Source organism: Pseudorca crassidens, chromosome 7, assembly GCF_039906515.1.
Source record: "Pseudorca crassidens isolate mPseCra1 chromosome 7, mPseCra1.hap1, whole genome shotgun sequence".
NCBI lineage: Eukaryota > Metazoa > Chordata > Mammalia > Artiodactyla > Delphinidae > Pseudorca > Pseudorca crassidens.
The window spans coordinates 51,671,190-51,689,973 of NC_090302.1; the positions used below are offsets into that span (position 1 = coordinate 51,671,190).

Here is an 18,784-nt window from a genome sequence, read left to right on the forward strand (position 1 = left end):
CCTGTTGTACCAAGAACTGGGGCAAAAACTGCTTTGCATGGACAAAATGCAAACTAGATGAAATTTATCCTTGGTGTTTTCTCGTATAGGTCCCCCCTCCCAGTAAGTTATTCTAGTATTCTAGTAGGTGGAAGGTTATATGTAGATGTACCCTGCTTTCTCACTACTCTTAACATTTCAAATATGTAAATAATGAAAATGGCATACGTACTACTGTGTGCTAGATACTTTTCTAAGCACATCATGAGTATTAACTAAGTTAGTTTTCCCAACAGTCATTTGAGGTGGTTATTATTATTACCCTCCTTTTACAGATGAACTGAGTCACAGAGAGGTTAAGAAACTTGCCTAAGATCACGTGGCTGGCATTCGAAGCCAGGCATTTAATTATGGTGCTATACTGCCTCGCCAAGAAGATAATGTATTCTTTATTTCTGGTGACAGTAATGCCTAAGTGTTTTTAAAAACTCAGGTCATAAACAAAGTATATATGCACCACAGAGCTATGGTAACTGGAAAGCAAAACACATAATAATTTGTTGTGAAACCAGCTTGGGTTCCAATTCTAATGCCAAGAATGCTGGTGATCTGGGGTTGATCACAGGGCTGACACTGAGTCTGCTAGGCCCAAACTCAGATGTCATTTCTTACCACCCGGCTACAGGGGACGAAACAGGAGGGAGGACACCAGAACATGGGCCTGCTCCCAAACACACATACAAAGTATAAGGAGAAGGGCTTCCCTGGTGGCGCAGTGGTTGAGAGTCCGCCTGCCGATGCAGGGGACACGGGTTCGTGCCCCGTCCGGGAAGATCCCACATGCCGCGGAGCGGCTGGGCCCGTGAGCCATGGCCGCTGAGCCTGCGCATCCGGAGCCTGTGCTCCGCAGCGGGAGAGGCCACAACAGTGAGAGGCCCGTGTACCGCAAAAAAAAAAAAAAAAAAAAGTATAAGGAGAAGATCACCCATAATCCTATAACTCATAGAGAATTAAATAACCTACTCAAGCAGATATTAATACACATTAGTTCCTATTTCAGAAATGGAACCACGTTGTACATACTGAGTTTTTTTTTCTTTTAGTTCAAAATTTTTAATAGCTTCATTGAGGTATAATATATAAACTATAACATTCTCTTGTTTTAATCATACAAATAATTTTAGTAAATTTACAGAGTTTTGCAACCATTACCATGATCCAGTTTTAGACCATTGCATCACCCCTTCCAAAGCTCCCTGAAACACATTTGTACTTACTCTCTATTCCCACCCCAACACTGGCAACTGCTGTGTTCTCTCTATATTAATTTGCCTATTCTGAACATTTCATATAAATGGGAACATAGGAAAGAATCTGGCTTCTTTTACTTAGTATAATGTTTTCAAGTTTCATCCTTACTGTAGCATGTGTCAGTACATCATCCCTTTAATGACTGAATAATATTCCATTTTATGAATATACCATTTTTGTTGATTCATTCAACCATTAGTGGACATTTGCATTGTTTCAAATGGAAAATGCTGCTATGACATTCGCATACAAGTCTTCGTGTGGACATGTTTTCATTTCTCTGTGGTAGGTATCTAGGAATGAAACTGTTTCGTCAGATGGTAAAGTTTTCCAAAATGGCTGTGCCATTTTGCGCTCCTACCACCAATACACGAGAATTCTAGTTTTTGCACATCCTAGCCAATACTTGCTACTGTCTTTGTTTTTGAGTATAGCCATCCTAGTGGGTGTGAAGTGATACCTAATTGTTTTGATTTGCATTTTCCTGATGACTAATGATATCAAGCATCTTTCCATGTGCTTTCTGGCCATTCAAACGTTTTCTTTGGTGCACGACCATTCAAAAATTTGCCCATTTTTCAATTGGGTTGTCTTTTTATTATTGTATCACAAAAGTTCTTTATGTATTCCAGATAAAAATCCTTTATCAGATATATGTCTTGTATTTTCACTTTCTTAATGGTGTCTTTAGAAGCACAAAGGTTTTGAATTTTGATGAAGTCAGTTTATCAATTTTTTTCTTTCATCGCTTGTGCTTTTGGCGTCATATCGAAGAAGTCTTTGCCTAACCCCGCTGTGTTCTAGAACTGGACTCCCTTCCTCCTCCCTCATCAGTATGCACTGAACATCTTTCTCCCTCAGTAAATACAGATCTGCATCATCATCCTTCATAGCTTTGTTTTGGAAAGAAGGGAGGGAAGAAAGGAGACAACAGAGCCAAACTACTCAAAATATCCGGGACCACTCTGTTCACCCTGGAGGTCTTCCCACTTTCCTTTTCGATTGTCTCGTGTCTGGTACTTCCTCTGTGGTTTGTGAATAAAAACTTGGTTAGGCTATTAACTTCATTACAACATTTTATGTTTTGATATCTTGGTCACACAGTTTCCTAGCCTCACATTTTCTGTAGGCTTAAGTCCCTCCATCACAGAGTCTAGTGAGGGGATGCTCATAAGAAACACGTGCTCCCCTGTAATTTGGGATTTGACAGCTGCTGCTTCTGGCATTGACTTCATTCTCTGAAACTGGACTTGGCTTTGGGAACATGCAGATTTAGTTAATGTATTAAAATGTAAATATGGAAAAAGAAAGGTCAATAGTAGATAACAGCAATTGATTGGTATGTGTGTTTTCATGAAAGTCTTATGGATATTCCTGAACAAAATAGTGGTTCTCATTTAACAAGCTCCAGATTGAGATGAATCGTTGCATCCTGGCCTCTGTCCTAAGTAAAGCTTCGCTGGCTTGATGGGTAGGATATGAGGTACCGTGAAAAGCTAGAAGCTTCTTTAGTAAATAATTTTCAGACTGAGAACACTAATGGAGAAAATCCAGGCTGAGGGAAAGAGCCTGTGAGAGGGGCCTCAGAATAAGAATGGGAAAGGCAGGTTAGAAGATTTTCAGTGCTGAAAATGCTAATCTGCTGAAAGAAACGGGCAACCATTTTGCTGAGAAGCCGAGTGGGGTGGCCAGGATCCTTTGGGGACCTAACCCCTAGGGTTGGGGCCAAGAATTTGGAACCAGGGTACACTGGGGAAAAGCAAGGAGAGTGAGGGAGAGATGTGAGGGCAGCCCCCTTGGCTGGACAGTGGCCATTGCAAGGTTAGGGACGCGGCACCGAGCAAAGAGGTATGTAAAAGGTCAACAAAGAGCTCCTCCAAGCTAGTAAATAACTATATGAGGCTGAGAAATGCAGAGGGAGATCATTCAAAGTCCTTTTAAGATGCACCCTCAGGTCTTTAACTTTTGTTTTTCACATGGAAAACAATACCAAGCCACTGCAGGGCGCCAGCTGCGGTGTGCATGGAATATGGAATATACTGGAAGACTAAGAATCAGTGAGACCAGCTGGACGCTACTGCAGAGATTCAGATGTGAGAAGGGTTGGCCTTAGAGGCACACTTGGGTGTGTAGGAAGAAATGATCAGCAGGCCTTAGGGCTGGATTCGCCGTGCAAGTGCAAAGACAGAAGACAAACATGGTTGGGGGTAGAGGTGCAGGGAAGGCTGTAAGAGGATTTGGGTTTGGGGAGGAATAATTAAAATGCACAGATCTTGGGCTTCCCTGGTGGCGCAGTGGTTGAGAGTCCGCCTGCCGATGCAGGGCACACGGACGGGTTCGTCCGGTCCGGGAAGACCCCACATGCCGCGGAGCGGCTGGGCCCGTGAGCCGTGGCCGCTGAGCCTGCGCGTCCGGAGCCTGTGCTCCGCAAGGGGAGAGACCACAACAGTGAGAGGCCCGCGTACCACAAAAAAAAAAAAAAAGCACAGATCTTAAGTATGGAATGAATTCTGATAAATGTCTACATCCCACCCCACCCCCACCCCAACAGAGGTTTTTAGAAGACCGAGTTTCCAGTGCCTGCAGGTCCTAAGCGAAGTTGCCTCAAAGGCAAGAAGCTGCATGCCCCTGAAGTAAGAAGCAAGAAGGACTGGAACTCCAGATTTGAAAGTTATCTGGAGCCAGCGGGTGGCGATTTTGTGAGCAAACGAGCACAGGTGCAGGAAGAGGTAACTGGAGAACAGAAAGGCCCAATGTGGGGCGCGCTTAACCCCCGCACACTGAGGAGCTTATTTGCTGTTATAAGCGCAGAGACTCTTCTCAGGCCTTCCACCTCATACTTAATTCTCTTAAATGAGAAAGAAACCACTTTCTGGCTGGCTTCTTTCAAAGTCTGCCCTGTCGAGCTTGGAAAATGGCGTCACTGGGGGGAAGGGAGCTGGAGGATCCCACAGGGTGGTCTGCCCCTCCTCCAAGCAGCCTTCACGACTAAGATGCACAGCAACCTTCTTGAGCTGGGAAGCCCAGCTTCCTCCGTGCAGCGTGCTAGGGCAGCCCGGCCTGGGCACGCTGAGCGTCCAGGGATCACACAATCCCCGAGCACCTCTGCTCCGGGTGTGCGTTTGCAGTGGCTCTGCAGCAGTGCCCTCGGTGTTTGCAGCCTGTGCAAGCTTGCACGCAGCGGGAGCTCGGTGCCTAGAATTGGGGGGCGGTGGGCGTGGCCGCGCTTCCTCGCGCCTTCTCCCGCGCAGGCAATCCCGGGAACGTTCTGAAAAGTATCCAAAAGTTCTGCGCCGCGCGCGCGCAAAAAGGAAAAAAAAAAACAAACGGGCACAACCCCCCACCACTCTGGGCGTTGCGAGTCCCGACCTCGCCATTCCAGCTGCACCTCCGGCTGCAGCGCGTACGCCTCCTGCGCCTCCTTCTCGGGAGCCTTGCCGTCGGCTGGGTGCTCCCCTTGCAGCCACCGGAGAGTCCCTGCGCATCTCCTTGGGGCACCATGCCCAACGACGACGCATACAGCAAGGCTTCGCCACCGTCGGAGGCCCCGCACGCCCCTGGGTCACCACCGCAGGGCAAGGCCGGGGGCTTCGGCAAAGCGTCCGGGGCGCTCCTCGGGACCACGGGCGGCGCGGGCGCCGGGGGCAGCGGCGGCTCAGGCTCGGGGGCGTCGGGCATGGACGCCGCCGCGAGCAAGAAGTCCCCGCGGCTGCCCAAGTGCGCGCGGTGCAGGAACCACGGCTACGCGTCGGCGCTCAAGGGCCACAAACGCTTCTGCATGTGGCGGGAATGCCAGTGCAAGAAATGCAACCTGATCGCAGAGAGACAGCGCGTGATGGCCGCGCAGGTGAGTGCGGGCGCCCCGGAAACGGGGTTCAGCCCTTAACTTTTTGGGTAAAGCCCCTCGGACCAGGCGGGCGCCATGGGGGGGCGCGGGTTCGGGAAGAAGGCGGCGGTGCTTCGCGACAGCCGCGGCGCGCTCGGGGCCCGGGCTCCCAGCCACGCGCCGACGCCGCTCTCGGAGGGCCTGGACTCTCCGATGGAGCAGGGAGGTGCGGGGTTTACTCTGCTCCGGCGGCTCCAGATCCTTGACCCCTCCCTCCAATAGGAGTTGTGGGGTTCGCCCCCTCGTGGGTCTCGGCGGTCCCGGGGGTCCCGAGGATCCCCAGGATGTCTGATTTCCCTTTCAGAGCTGAGAGTTGCGGGGTTCGCACTGCTGGGGAAGGCTCCCCGGGATCTTCGACCCCGCTTCTGGCAGAGAGTTTCGCGGTTTGCGCCTTCGGGGCCCCCCGGGATCTCTGACCTCGCTCTCTGAGCAGAGTTGGGGGGTTTGCCCCCTCGTGGTTCAGTGGGATCCCTGACTCCGCCTCGAGCAGAGAGGTGCGCTTATATTAAGGAGGGTGCCCGCTCTGGCTACTGGTTAGGGCGAAGCGGAGACCCGGCTGGCTGCTGCTTATCCGCAAAACGCGTCGAGAGGCTTTGTTTTTCTGGAAAAGGCGCTGTAACGGACGCCAGGGTGGCGTGGTCCTCGTTGTGCTCTTGGCGCATTTTTCGTATTTGCCCGGGTGGATCCAGGTTGAGTGTCTAAGCCATTTTGAGCACTACGGAAATTTCATTAGCCTTTTAAAATTTGCTGTCTCTACCGAAGTTATTAAAGTACAAATTACTTTGAGTGTGTTTTAAAACACACCTAAGAATTTTTTAAAATCTACGCAGAGGAGTAGATGCAAGAGTTTGAGGTTTTGTCTACCGTTCATGGAGTGTGTTAGTTTTTTAAAGCATCCTAAGCTGGGCAGTAATTTAGCACCTTCACGGAAATGGTTAACGTCGTTGGTATCCTAAAATGATTTTTAGAAGAGAATAATATACATTCTTTCCCGCTAAAAGCTGTTTCATCCTTTTAAAACAGGTTATTTAAAATGAAAAGATACCAAAGAAATGCTTACTATGTGCTACTTTCGGTTAGGAATGGGTAAATAGCCCCCATTGAAAATGATTTAGGATCCTTGAGCAGGAGTGCACAAATGCTTAGAGATTATACTTTTTATGTACATCCAATTTTGAAATGTTTTAAACTAGACATATTTTGGCTTCACAGACTGCGAGTGCACTCATGGAAATATAGGTTGTTTTACTGAGTTTCTTTATAGACTTTTATCTTAATCTGTAATGGATGAAAAGAATACACTGAGTGTAGCATTAAAATGCATCATAATGAGTTTACTGAAAAAAAACCTTATGAACATTTAAATTGTATTTGTAGGTAGAAAAGTTTTCTGAACATTTACCTGTTGGCTTTAATATTTAATATGGAGAGTATGCTTGGGAGAGGAATTGTCCTCAAAATAATAAAAATATATATTCAAGTAGGGCCATTAATTTTGAATAAGCTGTATTAATAGGCGTAGTAACTTGGAAGGAGGATGTTTGCTTTGTTAAAAACAAAAGCAACTCAAGATTACTTTTTTTTTTTTTTTTTTGTGGTACGCGGGCCTCTCACTGCTGTGGCCTCTCCCGTTGCGGAGCACAGGCTCAGCGGCCATGGCTCACGGACCCAGCCGCTCCGCGGCATGTGGGATCTTCCCGGACCAGGGCACGAACCCGCGTCCCCTGAGTCAGCAGGCGGATTCTCAACCACTGCGCCACCAGGGAAGCCCCAAGATTACTTTTATAGTATGAAACTTCACTATTTTCCACACCAGAAGGCTTGTGCTGTGCTGAATGAAATCCTTTAACATTCATGTAACAGGCATTTTGAGTCATTCTAAAATAGTTTGAAATTGATCTTAGATCTGACTCTAAAACAATTGCATTTTAAATCAATTGCCCCGCCTTCCCTATTTGAATAACATTTCCTAAGAACGCTTGAGAGGTCTTTGTAAAAGTGTTTTAAGCTTATGGACTATGTAATACCCTGTATGTTTTGTGCATGCATGGGATCCGTGTAAACCAGGGTCTAAGTTTGCACTGACATACTTCACAAGTTCATGGGTATTCTTTTAAAAAATTTGTGGTCAAATCTTTAATGTTCTGTTCCTAAACTTCTTGGTTAATAAGAGAAAATTCAAGAATTAAGCTTAATTATTTAATCTTAATGGATTATTCAAGGATATTTTTAAAGTTGAAGACTCCTCTTGTTATGAGTAAAATTACTTACAAATTAATCATTTTTCTAAGTTTGGACTACGGTATTCCTAAGACAATGTGTACATTGTAGTTGTGTTTCTGGTTTACCGTTTTGATTTCAACTTTCGGCTTGTATTTGGGCCTCTGAGGTACAGGTGCTTCCCTTTCTCATTTCATTATTACCAATGGTCAGTTTCAACAGAAAGTCTCCATTTTTGTTATTTGTAGTAAGCCACAATACAATTTATTTTCTTGACACCTCTTTTTTAAACCTTAAACAATGTTATTTAAAAGAAGAGGGACGATGAGGAGTGTCTTAGGTACGCTGCGTCCTTTCTAGCCCCCACTTGAATCTCCTTCCCTCCTGCCTGGAATACGGCACGTGTCCTCTCCCTTTCTCTCCACCTCCAGCCTCTCTCTCCTGAGACTTCAGCGCTGTATTCCAGCCCCCTTTTCCCCTTTACTTCTGTATGTGCTCCCTCCACCACAGAGAACAGGGCTCTGCAAGGTTTCCTGAGCAGCCCCTGCCTTCCCTGCCTACCCTGCTCCCTTATTCCGGGTCGTTCTGCCCCTTCATCCTTGCCCGTCAAGCCCCACTCATCCTATTCTTCAAGGCCCCGTTCCAGTACCACCTGCAGCTTATACTTACACTTAAAGCCGTTTTTGCCCCGGTTTCTTTGGGAGGATCTGTGTATGCCTGTCCTGTGGTGTTTACCACGTTTTGTCTTGAGTTGCAGTTGCATGTTTGCCTGTTTCCTGCTTCTCCTTTTAAACAGTGAGTACCTTGGGAACTAATCTAACCTTGCTGTATCTTGCTGGTCGCTGTTCCCGGTACAGCAGCCTTTGACACATCTGTGGAAGGAAAGAGTGAGTGACCCCATTCTCCTTCCTTCCTAGTCTCTCCGTGCTGGCTTCTCCTCACGCTGAATGCCTCTGCTGACTCCGCAGCTTCTCATCCAGCCTTTCCCGCTGCTCTACATACTCACTTGTTTAAGGGACATTTTAGGAGTGCTTTTACTGTGGGCCAGGGACTCTGGCTGGAAACCATCTCTCAGCTTTGGCTGCATCTCAGAGTTACCTGGGTAGCTTTAAAAAGCAAGGAGGGGGCTTCCCTGGTGGCACAGTGGTTGAGAGTCCGCCTGTCGATGCAGGGGACGCGGGTTCGTGCCCCGGTCCAGGAAGATCCCACATGCCGCGGAGCAGCTAGGCCCGTGAGCCATGGCCGCTGAGCCTGCGCGTCCGGAGCCTGTGCTCCGCAACGGGAGAGGCCACAACAGTGAGAGGCCCACGTACCGCAAAAAAAAAAGCAAGGAGGGATTCTCAGGCCTCACCCTGGGATGGATGGGGCTTCCATGGCTTTGGCAAAGCGGTACTGAGTGACTCTGGGGTGCTGGAGGGTGACCCACTGCCCTGTGCTTCCAGGTGGCCCTGAGACGGCAGCAGGCCCAGGAGGAGGAATTGGGCATCAGCCACCCCATCCCGCTGCCCAGCGCGGCCGAGCTGCTCGTCAAGAGGGAGAACGACAGCAGCACCCCATGCCTGATGACTGAGGGCAGCAGCCCCTCGCAGACCCCGCCGGCCAGCACCCCGACCCCGCCCGCGGCAGCGGCAGGTAAGCCTGTGGCTGGGATGGAGGGATGAAAGGCGTGGCCACAGAAACAGAGTCTCGGGAAGGTCCTGAGCCCCAGAGCACATTCAAAGCTTAGAGGGTTCTTAGAAGATCCTCCCTTCTGAAGGTCTGTTTTTGACGGCCTCACAAAGGAGGTGGGCCTAAATAAAAAACCAGAAGTTTGACGGCTTCACTCTTCTGTTGGTTATTTGTCAAGGCTGAATCTGGGCAGGGTCAGCATCACAGAATCCCAGAGAAGTGAGAGTCCAGATTTCATCTCAGTCAGCCCCTTCCATTTGTGGGTCCTCTTGGCGGGAGCTAAAGATCCTTGTTTCCTAGAATGAAAGTCCATTTCTCTGGAAAGGACTGAAGTCCATCTGGGGAGACTGTCTAAAAAAGCCAAATCCTACGTGTCAGCTACCAGTGGATACTGAAGTTGAGGCAAGGCGTGTCCATTGGCTTCAATTCTCTCCCAGGTACTAAGATTATACCAGTGGCTGCATGTATGCCGATTCATTTCATTTCATTCTTAGAAGAAGGAAGTATTAATCCTATTTTATACCGTGGGAAAATTTAGGTATAAAAATTTTAAGTGACTGGCTACATCTGAAGAACTAGAAAGTATCTGAATTGGTCCATCTGTCTTCAGAGCTCACTATGCTTACTGCACTGGGTCTCCAAATTACCTCAAGAATTATGGTGTTCTAGAGCTGCACTGTCCAGTATGGAAACCCTTAGCCACATTTTGCTATTTAAGTTGATTACAGTGAAATAAAATTAAAATATTCATCGAAGGAAGATATACAAGTGGTCAAAAGCCCAAGGAAAGATGCTTGATATCATTAGTCATTAGAGAAGTGCAAATCAAAACTATAATGAGATATCACCTCACACCCATGAGGATGACTACTATCAAAAAACAGAAAATAACAAGATTGGTGGGGATGTAGAGAAATTGGAACTTTTGTGCACAGTTGGTAGGAATGTAAAATGGTGCAGCTGCTGTGGAAAACAGTATGGTGGTTTCTCAAAAATTGAAAATAGAATTATCACGTGATCCAGCCATTCCACTTCTGAGTACATACCCAAAAGAATTGCAAACAGTGTCTTAAAGAGATATTTGTATATCCATGTTCATAGCAGCATTATTCACAATAACTAAAATGTGGAAGCAACTCAAGTGTCCACTGACAGATGAATGGTAAGCAAAATGTGGTCAAAAAATTACTTAGCCTTGAAAAGGACGGAAATTTTGACACATGCTACAATGTGGATGAACCTTGAGGACATTATGTTAAGTGAAACAAGTCAGTCCCAGAAACACATGATTCCACTCATACTTAGAGTAGTCAGAATCAGAGAGACAGAAGGTAGAATGGTGGTTGTCAGGGGCTGGGGGCAGGGGGGAATAGAGAGTTATTGTTTAATGAGTATAGGGTTTCAGTTTTCCAAGAGGGAAAGAGCTATGGAGGTGGATGGTGGTGGTGGTTGCACAGCATTATGAATGTAGTTAATGCCACCGAGCTGTGCACTTAAAGATGGTTAAGATGGTAAATTTCATGTTGCGTGTAGTTTAACCACAATAAAACATAAAATTAAAAAAATTAAACATTTAATTCCTCAGTTGCACTAACCATATTTCAGATGCTCAACAGGCACATATATAGCGGAGGCCTGCCATGCTGGCAAGTGCGCATGTCCCTTTCTCACAAAGCTCTATTTAATGGCACTGGTCTAGAACGCAGGGGCTCTAAGAAACCCACCAGACAAAGATCTGTGACATCCTGTTGGCAAATGCAGGCATATATTTCATATTAAACACGTGTGCCGAGGTTCACAGAATCTTTTGAGCCTTCTAAGCCTCCATGAAATGGAGCCTTGCAGTGCGGTTCCTCTTAAGTAAGCTTTTCATGAGTTACTCAGTTTGCTGCGCTTAACCACCAGGGTAAAGTTGTCAGCTGCCTAGCTGTCATTTAACTAGCTGTGCAACTTTAGACAAGTCACTTTAGCTCTCTGGTCCTATTGTTTCCTCTTCTCAAAAATGAGGGATGAGGTCTTTGAGGCTTTTGCAGATTCTAGGAGCCTTGACCATTATAAAGAAGAAGGTTAGCGGGCACCAAAGAAGGCAGGTGAGAGATAGACTTGTAATCTCTGCTGCAGGTCGTTGTGTCTGTGTATCTGTCCCTGTGTGTGTTACTGGGGCTACAGATTCTGTAGCTAACAAAGGGAATGGTATTATTTTCTTTTCTTTTATTTTAGCTCAGTTGCTCATAATATATATTTACAGCAGTTTCTAAACTTTCCTTTTCTTAAGAAGGAAGGAGTATATCTGTCAGAAATATGATTCCTGCACTTTGGGATTTTAAGCTGTGTGTAAGGTTAATTACCAAATACTACCGGGTCAGGGCAGACCTGGTGGATTCAGCTGGAGGGACTGATAGGGGACGTTCCAGAGGAGTAAAGAGGGGAGTAACTCATTTGATGTTCACACACATCTTATAAAGTAGGAATTATTATTCCTATTTACAGATAAGGAAGCCAGTGGTAAGGAAACTGCCCCAGAATAAAGCTGAATTAAGCTGGGATTCAGCCTAGGTCTGTCTGGTCCCAAAGCCCATGAATTTCTTCACCTGCCTGTGAAGTGAGGCTGTGGGAATAGTTGCCGTGTTTCCTTGGAAAATGGACAGTTACAATTAGAGGTTATGGTTTAATCCTCAGAAGGGATTTAGGGCTGATGGGCAAATAGGAACACTGTTAGGGGCAGCGCCATTCTTGGCTGGCATGGAAGGTTGCAGCCACTAGTCTTCACGGGGAGAAATACAGGGACAGGGCCGTGATGGATAAATGTCAATGCTGGGCATTTGGTAGGGAACCACAGGTGAACTTGGTGTAGCCTGCTGTCCCGCATTGCACCTCAGTGGAAGGGGTGTCAGAGCTGGATAGCATACCCCAAGATAGCGAAGCCTTAGAGAAGGATTTCAGGCTAGATGGAGTTCAGAATGACAAAGAAGTTCTCGCAGGGCATTTCAGAGTGGTGATAGGGAAAGTTACAAGTAGAAGCAGCAGGGAAGCATGATAGAAAGTTCAGGGTCAAGGAGGATGTGACCAGATTCCCTTCTTTGCTTCTGGAGCTGATAGACCTTGGGGTCCTTTTGGAGTCTTGAACCAGCAGTCCAAGGGAGCGGAGTGTGGAAGCCAGCAGAATGTGTCGCTCCTGTGCTCATGTATGGGCGGGGAGGCTATGCCTGCCCAAGAAAGATGGGCCAGCTCATCATGGTGGGGCAGGAGCCCCATCCATCATCATTACTCAGGACTTCCACCAAAGCTCTTGAGTTGGGATCATTAACTTCCGGACTGGGCTGGGACTTGCACAGGAGAAAAACAGAAATGCCAGTAGAATTAAACTGTGTAATGTAAAGAGGGAGAAAGACAGAAAGGGCAGTGAAGGGGAGGGAGGGAGGGGGGAAGAGAGGGGGAGAGAAAGAGAAGCAGTGACAAGACAGATGGACTAAAGAGTGTTCCTCATGTTTTATGCAGCACAGTGGGCCCAGCTTCCTGCGTAGTGTGCTGCTAACAAATACGTAGCTTGTATTCAATTTCCAGAGATAAGGATCCCTTTAAAATAACATTTACCTTTATGCAGGTAAACGGTAAACATTTATAGAGTACAAAACATATTCAACGAATATATTCCCATCCCAACCTGTAGGGTCTTCTTTTTGTTATCCCAGCATTGATTACAAGCTGCACGTGCAAGCTTGCGTGTCTGTTTATCGTTTTCATACGTGTGTATGTGTATATATAATTTATATATTTAACATAATGGGAGTGTATTGTTCCCACCCGTGTGTAGTTTTTATTTTTTTCATTTAAAACTGGAATTTTTTAACGGCCTAGTATTCCATGATATCAACGTGGAAGGCTTGGATTTGCAGTTACCTCGTGAGAGGTGGAAGTTATAGCAGTTGTCATGGGATAGAGCAGCCCACCAACCTGGCTTCCCCGGGGGCGGGTTGCTCACCTTCTCTTTCCCATACCTGGTGTTGAGCGTCTGCAAGGGCAGTGGTTTAGTGAAATCCAGCGGATGTTTATGTCCTTGAGGCTTCTTCGTTATCTCCTTTTGGCTCCTGAAAGTGCCAAAAGTGAGAGTGAGAAATGCCCGAGAATTATTGCTGAGATTACTGGCTGAGTTCTAAGGCCTCTGTGAAGGAAATTGGGTTCACCAAGCTGCTGTTTGATCTCTTGGAGAGCTGATCCCTCTGAGTAGGATAACACCTTAGAAGAAAGTCTCTACGATCCTTAGCCAAAGATTGGCCAAGGTGGATCAAAACACTGCCTGACGATTCCTCCCACCGTGGGTATAAAATATTTTTGTTGTTATTTTCATCTGTGATCGCGGGTGTTACTGTGAAGGAACAACCTTTTGAAGAAATGCCCTATTCATTGCTGTCTCTTACACTGGCAGGATCAGATATGCTAACAGGTGCTCTATCGATTACCAAATGGTTTCTTCCCAGCCATTTTGGGTCACCTCGAAAAAAGGGTGAGCACTTCCGGTTATAAATGCCGGTGAATTAATAGCAACTTCAGCATTATTTCCGTGGTTTTACTTTTTAAATTTTAGCTTCCTAGATATATATTTTTTATTTTGAAAGTTATCAACTGACTTAAAAAATCTCATAGGCATTCCTCGTCTTTGAAATGTGGGCTCCTCGTTTTATTTTATATTCTGCTTTTCCTCCAGCCGCCTATGCAGCAAGTAGAATGCCATTTTATCCAGAGCTCACGCCGAGGTCCGCATAGTTCTCTGCCTCTCCTTTTCTGTGCAGGGCTGTCAGATGAAGGGCTGCATTGTAGAGAATTCGGTTCTGCATACGTGTCCTTTGTAAGTAAGGACCTGAATGTTATCTCCTGGGGCCTCCCTTCTGGAGCACCCTGGGCTTCCACACACACGCACGTTCGCACTCCTCCACATCAAGCCGCTTCCTGCCATCTCAGGCCTCCTCCCCAGCGCCCACGGCCTGCTTTCACTCACCTTTCCCCCGTTGGAAGGGTCAGCCAGGTCTGCATCTGATAATGGCGGGACCCCCTCCTTCACTTCTCTTCTTTAGCAGTAATTCCACTTCAGCACAGAGAGAGAGCTCATGCCGGTAGGGCACGCACGCCGTCCTGGTTATGTGCCTTCGAAGGGCTTAAGTGCTTTACAAACATGCAGTGTGGTAATTTGAAAATGGAATAATGTCCCTATGCAGTTTTTACCAGTAAGAAATGTGACTGAGGAGCTAACAATTGAACATGTTGACTTAAGTTTCTTAAAAATAAACTTTAGGGCTTCCCTGGTGGCACAGTGGTTGAGAGTCTGCCTGCCGATGCAGGGGACACGGGTTCATGCCCCGGTCCGGGAGGATCCCACATGCCGCGGAGCGGCTGTGCCCGTGAGCCATGGCCGCTGAGCCTGCGCGTCCGGAGCCTGTGCTCCGCAACGGCAGAGGCCACAACAGTGAGAGGCCTGCATACCACATAATAAATAAATAAATAAGTAAATAAATAAACTTTATTCATTGGAGAAGTTACAGATTTACAGCAAAATTGAGAGGAAGGTACGGAGATTTCCCATACACCCCTGCCCGTACACATGCACACCTCCCCCATTATCAGCATCCCCCGCCAGAGGTACATTTGTTACAATTGATGACCCACATGGACACAGCGTAATCACCCAGAGTCCATAGTTTACATTAGGGTTCACTGTTGGCGTTGTACATTCTGTGAGCTTAGAGAAATTAATGATGACGTGTGTCCATCATTATAGTAGCATACAGAGTAGTTTTGCTGCCCTAGAATCTTCTGTGGAGTTATTTAAATTTGAAATATTTCAATTTTTATCTTTGCAGTTTTCCATGTTATACAGAAAGAAGCATTTCAAATGAAACACCAAAACACTTTATCCAGGTTAGTTTGAGAGTTGATATTTGGAGGGTCCTGGCTACTTATATGAGATGAGCTCCATTTGATTTTAGACAGAGCTCTCAATTTCAAGTAGAATAGAGGATGTGGAGATTAGGTTTAAAAAGGCCTTCACGTAAAAGCATTCCCCAATTTTACATTCAGAGTCAAAGAAATTTCCAGGATGTTTAACAAAACAAATCTCCTTAAACTGAAGCAAGAGTTGGAGGCTTAAATGAAAGGAAACACTTAAGATGAATAGTACTGACCATTTTGATAGCCTAGTGTTTTAAATAGCGTCTCAGTCAATTTTATTTATTCCAAGGGAAGTCTCTGCTTATGTGTCAAATGTAGCAGTTAACCGACCTGATAGAAATTCTCTGTAGACAGTATTTCTGTAAAGAAGTTAAAATGACAAAGTACATAGGAAGTAGCCTACTGGTCTACTTTGGCTAGAAAGGAGATTTGGAAAACATCTAGACCCACCGAAAAAGGTAAATACAGGGTTTAAAGTCACAAATTAGTTTTTTTTTAATTGAAGTATAGTTGACTTACAATATATGTATATGTGTATGTATGTATGTATGTATTTATTTATTTTTGGCTGCTTTGGGTCTTCGTTGCTGTGCGTGGGCTTTCTCTAGTTGCGGCGAGTGGGGGCTACTCTTCGTTGCAGTGCACAGGCTTTTCATTGCAGTGGCTTCTCTTGTTGCGGAGCACGGGCTCTAGGTGCACGGGCTTCAGTAGTTGCAGCACGCGGGCTCAGTAGTTGTGGCTCGCAGGCTCCAGAGCGCAGGCTCAGTAGTTGTGGTGCACGGGCCCAGTTGCTCCGCGGCATGTGGGATCTTCCCGGACCAGGGCTTGAACCTGTGTCCCCTGCATTGGCAGGCGGTTTCCTAACCACTGCACCATCAGGGAAGCCCTTGACTTATAATATTATTAATTTCAGGTGTACAACATATTTTTATAGATTATACTCCATTTAAAGTCATTACAAAATAATGGCTATATTTTCCTGTGCTGTACAATAACAAGTTAGTTTTATAACAGCATATGTAAAAGACAAAGAAACATTTGATTGGTTTACACCGCTGTCTGCTTTGTGAACGTGTAATCTTAAGGGCAGGGATTGCATTTTTTATTCATCATGTACTCATGTGCATAGTATAGTACCTGGCTTTGTAGCATGTGGTCAGTAAACCTTTGCTGAATAAATGAATAGTGATGGTTAAATTTGAAGTTGTGTTTTAAAACACTGTGTTAGTGATCATGAACCCACTTGCAGGTATCAGAGTAAAATCATTGATGTTCAATCTGCATTTTTTGTGATATTTTTTAAATGTATCTGAATTTTTTTAAATGACTAAAATTTCAAATGTAGTTTAACAGCCTAAGGTGAAATTCACATGCTATACACTTCATCTACTTAAAGTGTACAGTTCAGTGTTTTCTGGTAAGTTCACAGAGCTGTGCCACCGTCCCTGGAATCTAGTTGTGGAGCATTTTTATCTCCTCCTGAAAGAAACTCTGTACCATTAGTAGTCACTCTCCATCTGCTCCCACACTGGGGTCATAGGCAACCTCTTTAACTTAGCCTCAGGTTTGCAAGGTGTACCCCCGTTGTAGTATGTATTTATTAGTCCTTTTTTAAAACTAAATAATATTCCACTATACGGATAAATCGTATTTTGGTTTTTTTCAGATGATGGAGTTTGGGGTTGCTTATGCTTTTTGGCTATTATGAGTAATGCTTCCATCACATTTTTATACCAGTTTTTATATGGATATATGTTTTATTCTCTTGGGTATATATTAAAGAGTGGAATTGCTGAGTCATACAGTAACACTATGTTTAACCTTTTGAGGAACTGTCACAGTATTTTCCAAAGAGGCTGCACTATTTTACTACATTCCCACCAGCAGTGTGTGAGAGCTCCAGAAGATTCGTACTGAAATTTTTTAGAATTAAAAGGTAAGATGCGGGCTTCCCTGGTGGCGCAGTAGTTCAGAGTCTGCCTGCCAGTGCAAGGGACACGGGTTCGAGCCCTGGTCTGGGAAGATCCCACATGCCACGGAGCAACTGGGCCCGTGAGCCACAATTACTGAGCCTGCGCATCTGAAGCCTGTGCTCCACAAAAACAGAGGCCGCGATAGTGAGACGCCCACGCACAGCGATGAAGAGTGGCCCCCGCTTGCCACAACTAGAGAAAGCCCATGCACAGAAACGAAGACCCAACACAGCCATAAATAAATAAATACATTAAAAAAAAAAAAAGGTAAGATGCCTTCATCCTGTGAAGTTTTTTAAAATTGAACAATAAGATGCCTTCATGCTGGCAAACGCTAAAGATATAAAACCCAGTCAGTGTCTCTTTGATGGTCAGAAGTTTAGATCATGGAGGGTTTTCTAGGTTTGCATTTTATTATCACTAGAAATATGTTAATATTCAGTCTTTTAAAAATTTTCTCTTTTCCCTCATTATCACATACACTTTGTAATGAAAGGAATAGTGTTTGAGGAATTAAACCATAGAGGGAACCGGTGACAGATTTTCTTTGTTGTGTTTTTGGCCCGTAGAAACGTTGGTTTGTTTCTCAAGGGCTTAAGCAACTTTTTAGACCTTGGGTGACAAGCATTTCCTCAGAACAAGGGAGAAGGAATTCTCTTGCCCTAGAAACTTGGCAAGAATAGTTTTTATCTTTGGATTTCTGAAAATGGAAAACCGCCGTCACTCCTGTGGAAAGCAGAAGAGAACACCCGCGAGCTGATGAGAATAGACAGCTGTTCTTCACGTTGCCAGTTGGAAGAGGGTAGTTCATAGACGGTCTCAGAATTTACTGCCATAGTTATTCATAGCGTTGGAAAACTTTTATAGGTGGTGGGTGACACTAGGTATCATTGTAGTGCTGTACGGCCTTGTTTGCTGCCGTAGGAGACTTTTGGAATGTCAGAAGGCTCATCTGTGTCACCAGTTTCTCCTGCCTGCTGCACTGTGTCCCCCTGGAGTCCTTGACCCTTGGGTTCCTGGTTATCTGCTGGTTCAGGGATCCTGTCCATTGACGACCCCCTCAGCCACCCAACCCACTACTCTTTGGATCTCGTGGATGCCCTTCTGTCCTATCTGTTGTTTTATTAGCTATCTTATTTTTAAAAGATTTTATTGTGGTAAAATATGCCTAACATCACATGGACCATTGTAACCGTTTTTAAGTGTACAGCTCAGTGGCATTAAGGACCTTCACAGTGGTGTGCAGCCGTCACCACCTTCCATCTCCGGGACTTGTTTCATCTTCCCAAACTGAAACACTAAACCCACTGAGTGATAACTCCCCATTCTCTCCCTCTCATTAACTTTTGGCTAAGGACAGCCTCTTCTGCTAACCCACCTTTCTTGGCCTTCGGAATCACCTGTAGACTCACGTGAGATGATTCCTTTTATCTCGTCAACGTCTTGTTTTTTTCCTCTTACTTCTTCCCCCAGGCCCACAGTTTTTGCTTCACTGCTGACTTCTCTCTTTGTTCTATAGGCTGGTCTAATTTGTGCCCCTGAGGACTCTGAAGTTGCTTAAAGGGCTGAGGTTAGTAGGGAAGGGGGCCCAGGGTAAGGCCAGCTGCCACCTGATGTGGGATACTGTGAATTCTGTACCTCTGCCAGGTGATCTGGACTCTGGGCCTAGGAGTGCTCTGTGTTGTGCCATGAAGCCAAGGGAGTGGAGTGAGGGTACCTCTGGGCCCCCTGGGGCTCTGACTGCTGTCTCGCTGGTTCTTGACTTGTCAGGGTTCCTTTCGCCTTGGTCACAAGCAACTCTGTA

General features: G+C 45.7%; 1 protein-coding gene across 1 annotated transcript in view; it reads left to right on the forward strand.

The window, feature by feature from the left end:
* Positions 1-4,789: 4,789 nt before the first annotated feature.
* DMRT1 (doublesex and mab-3 related transcription factor 1) overlaps positions 4,790-18,784 on the forward strand; it is a 105,502-nt gene continuing 91,507 nt past the window's right edge. Inside the window, exons 1-2 of the mRNA XM_067744242.1 lie at positions 4,790-5,137; positions 8,839-9,028. Coding sequence (XP_067600343.1) covers positions 4,790-5,137; positions 8,839-9,028 — 538 coding nt within the window. The remainder of the gene's footprint in view (positions 5,138-8,838; positions 9,029-18,784) is intronic.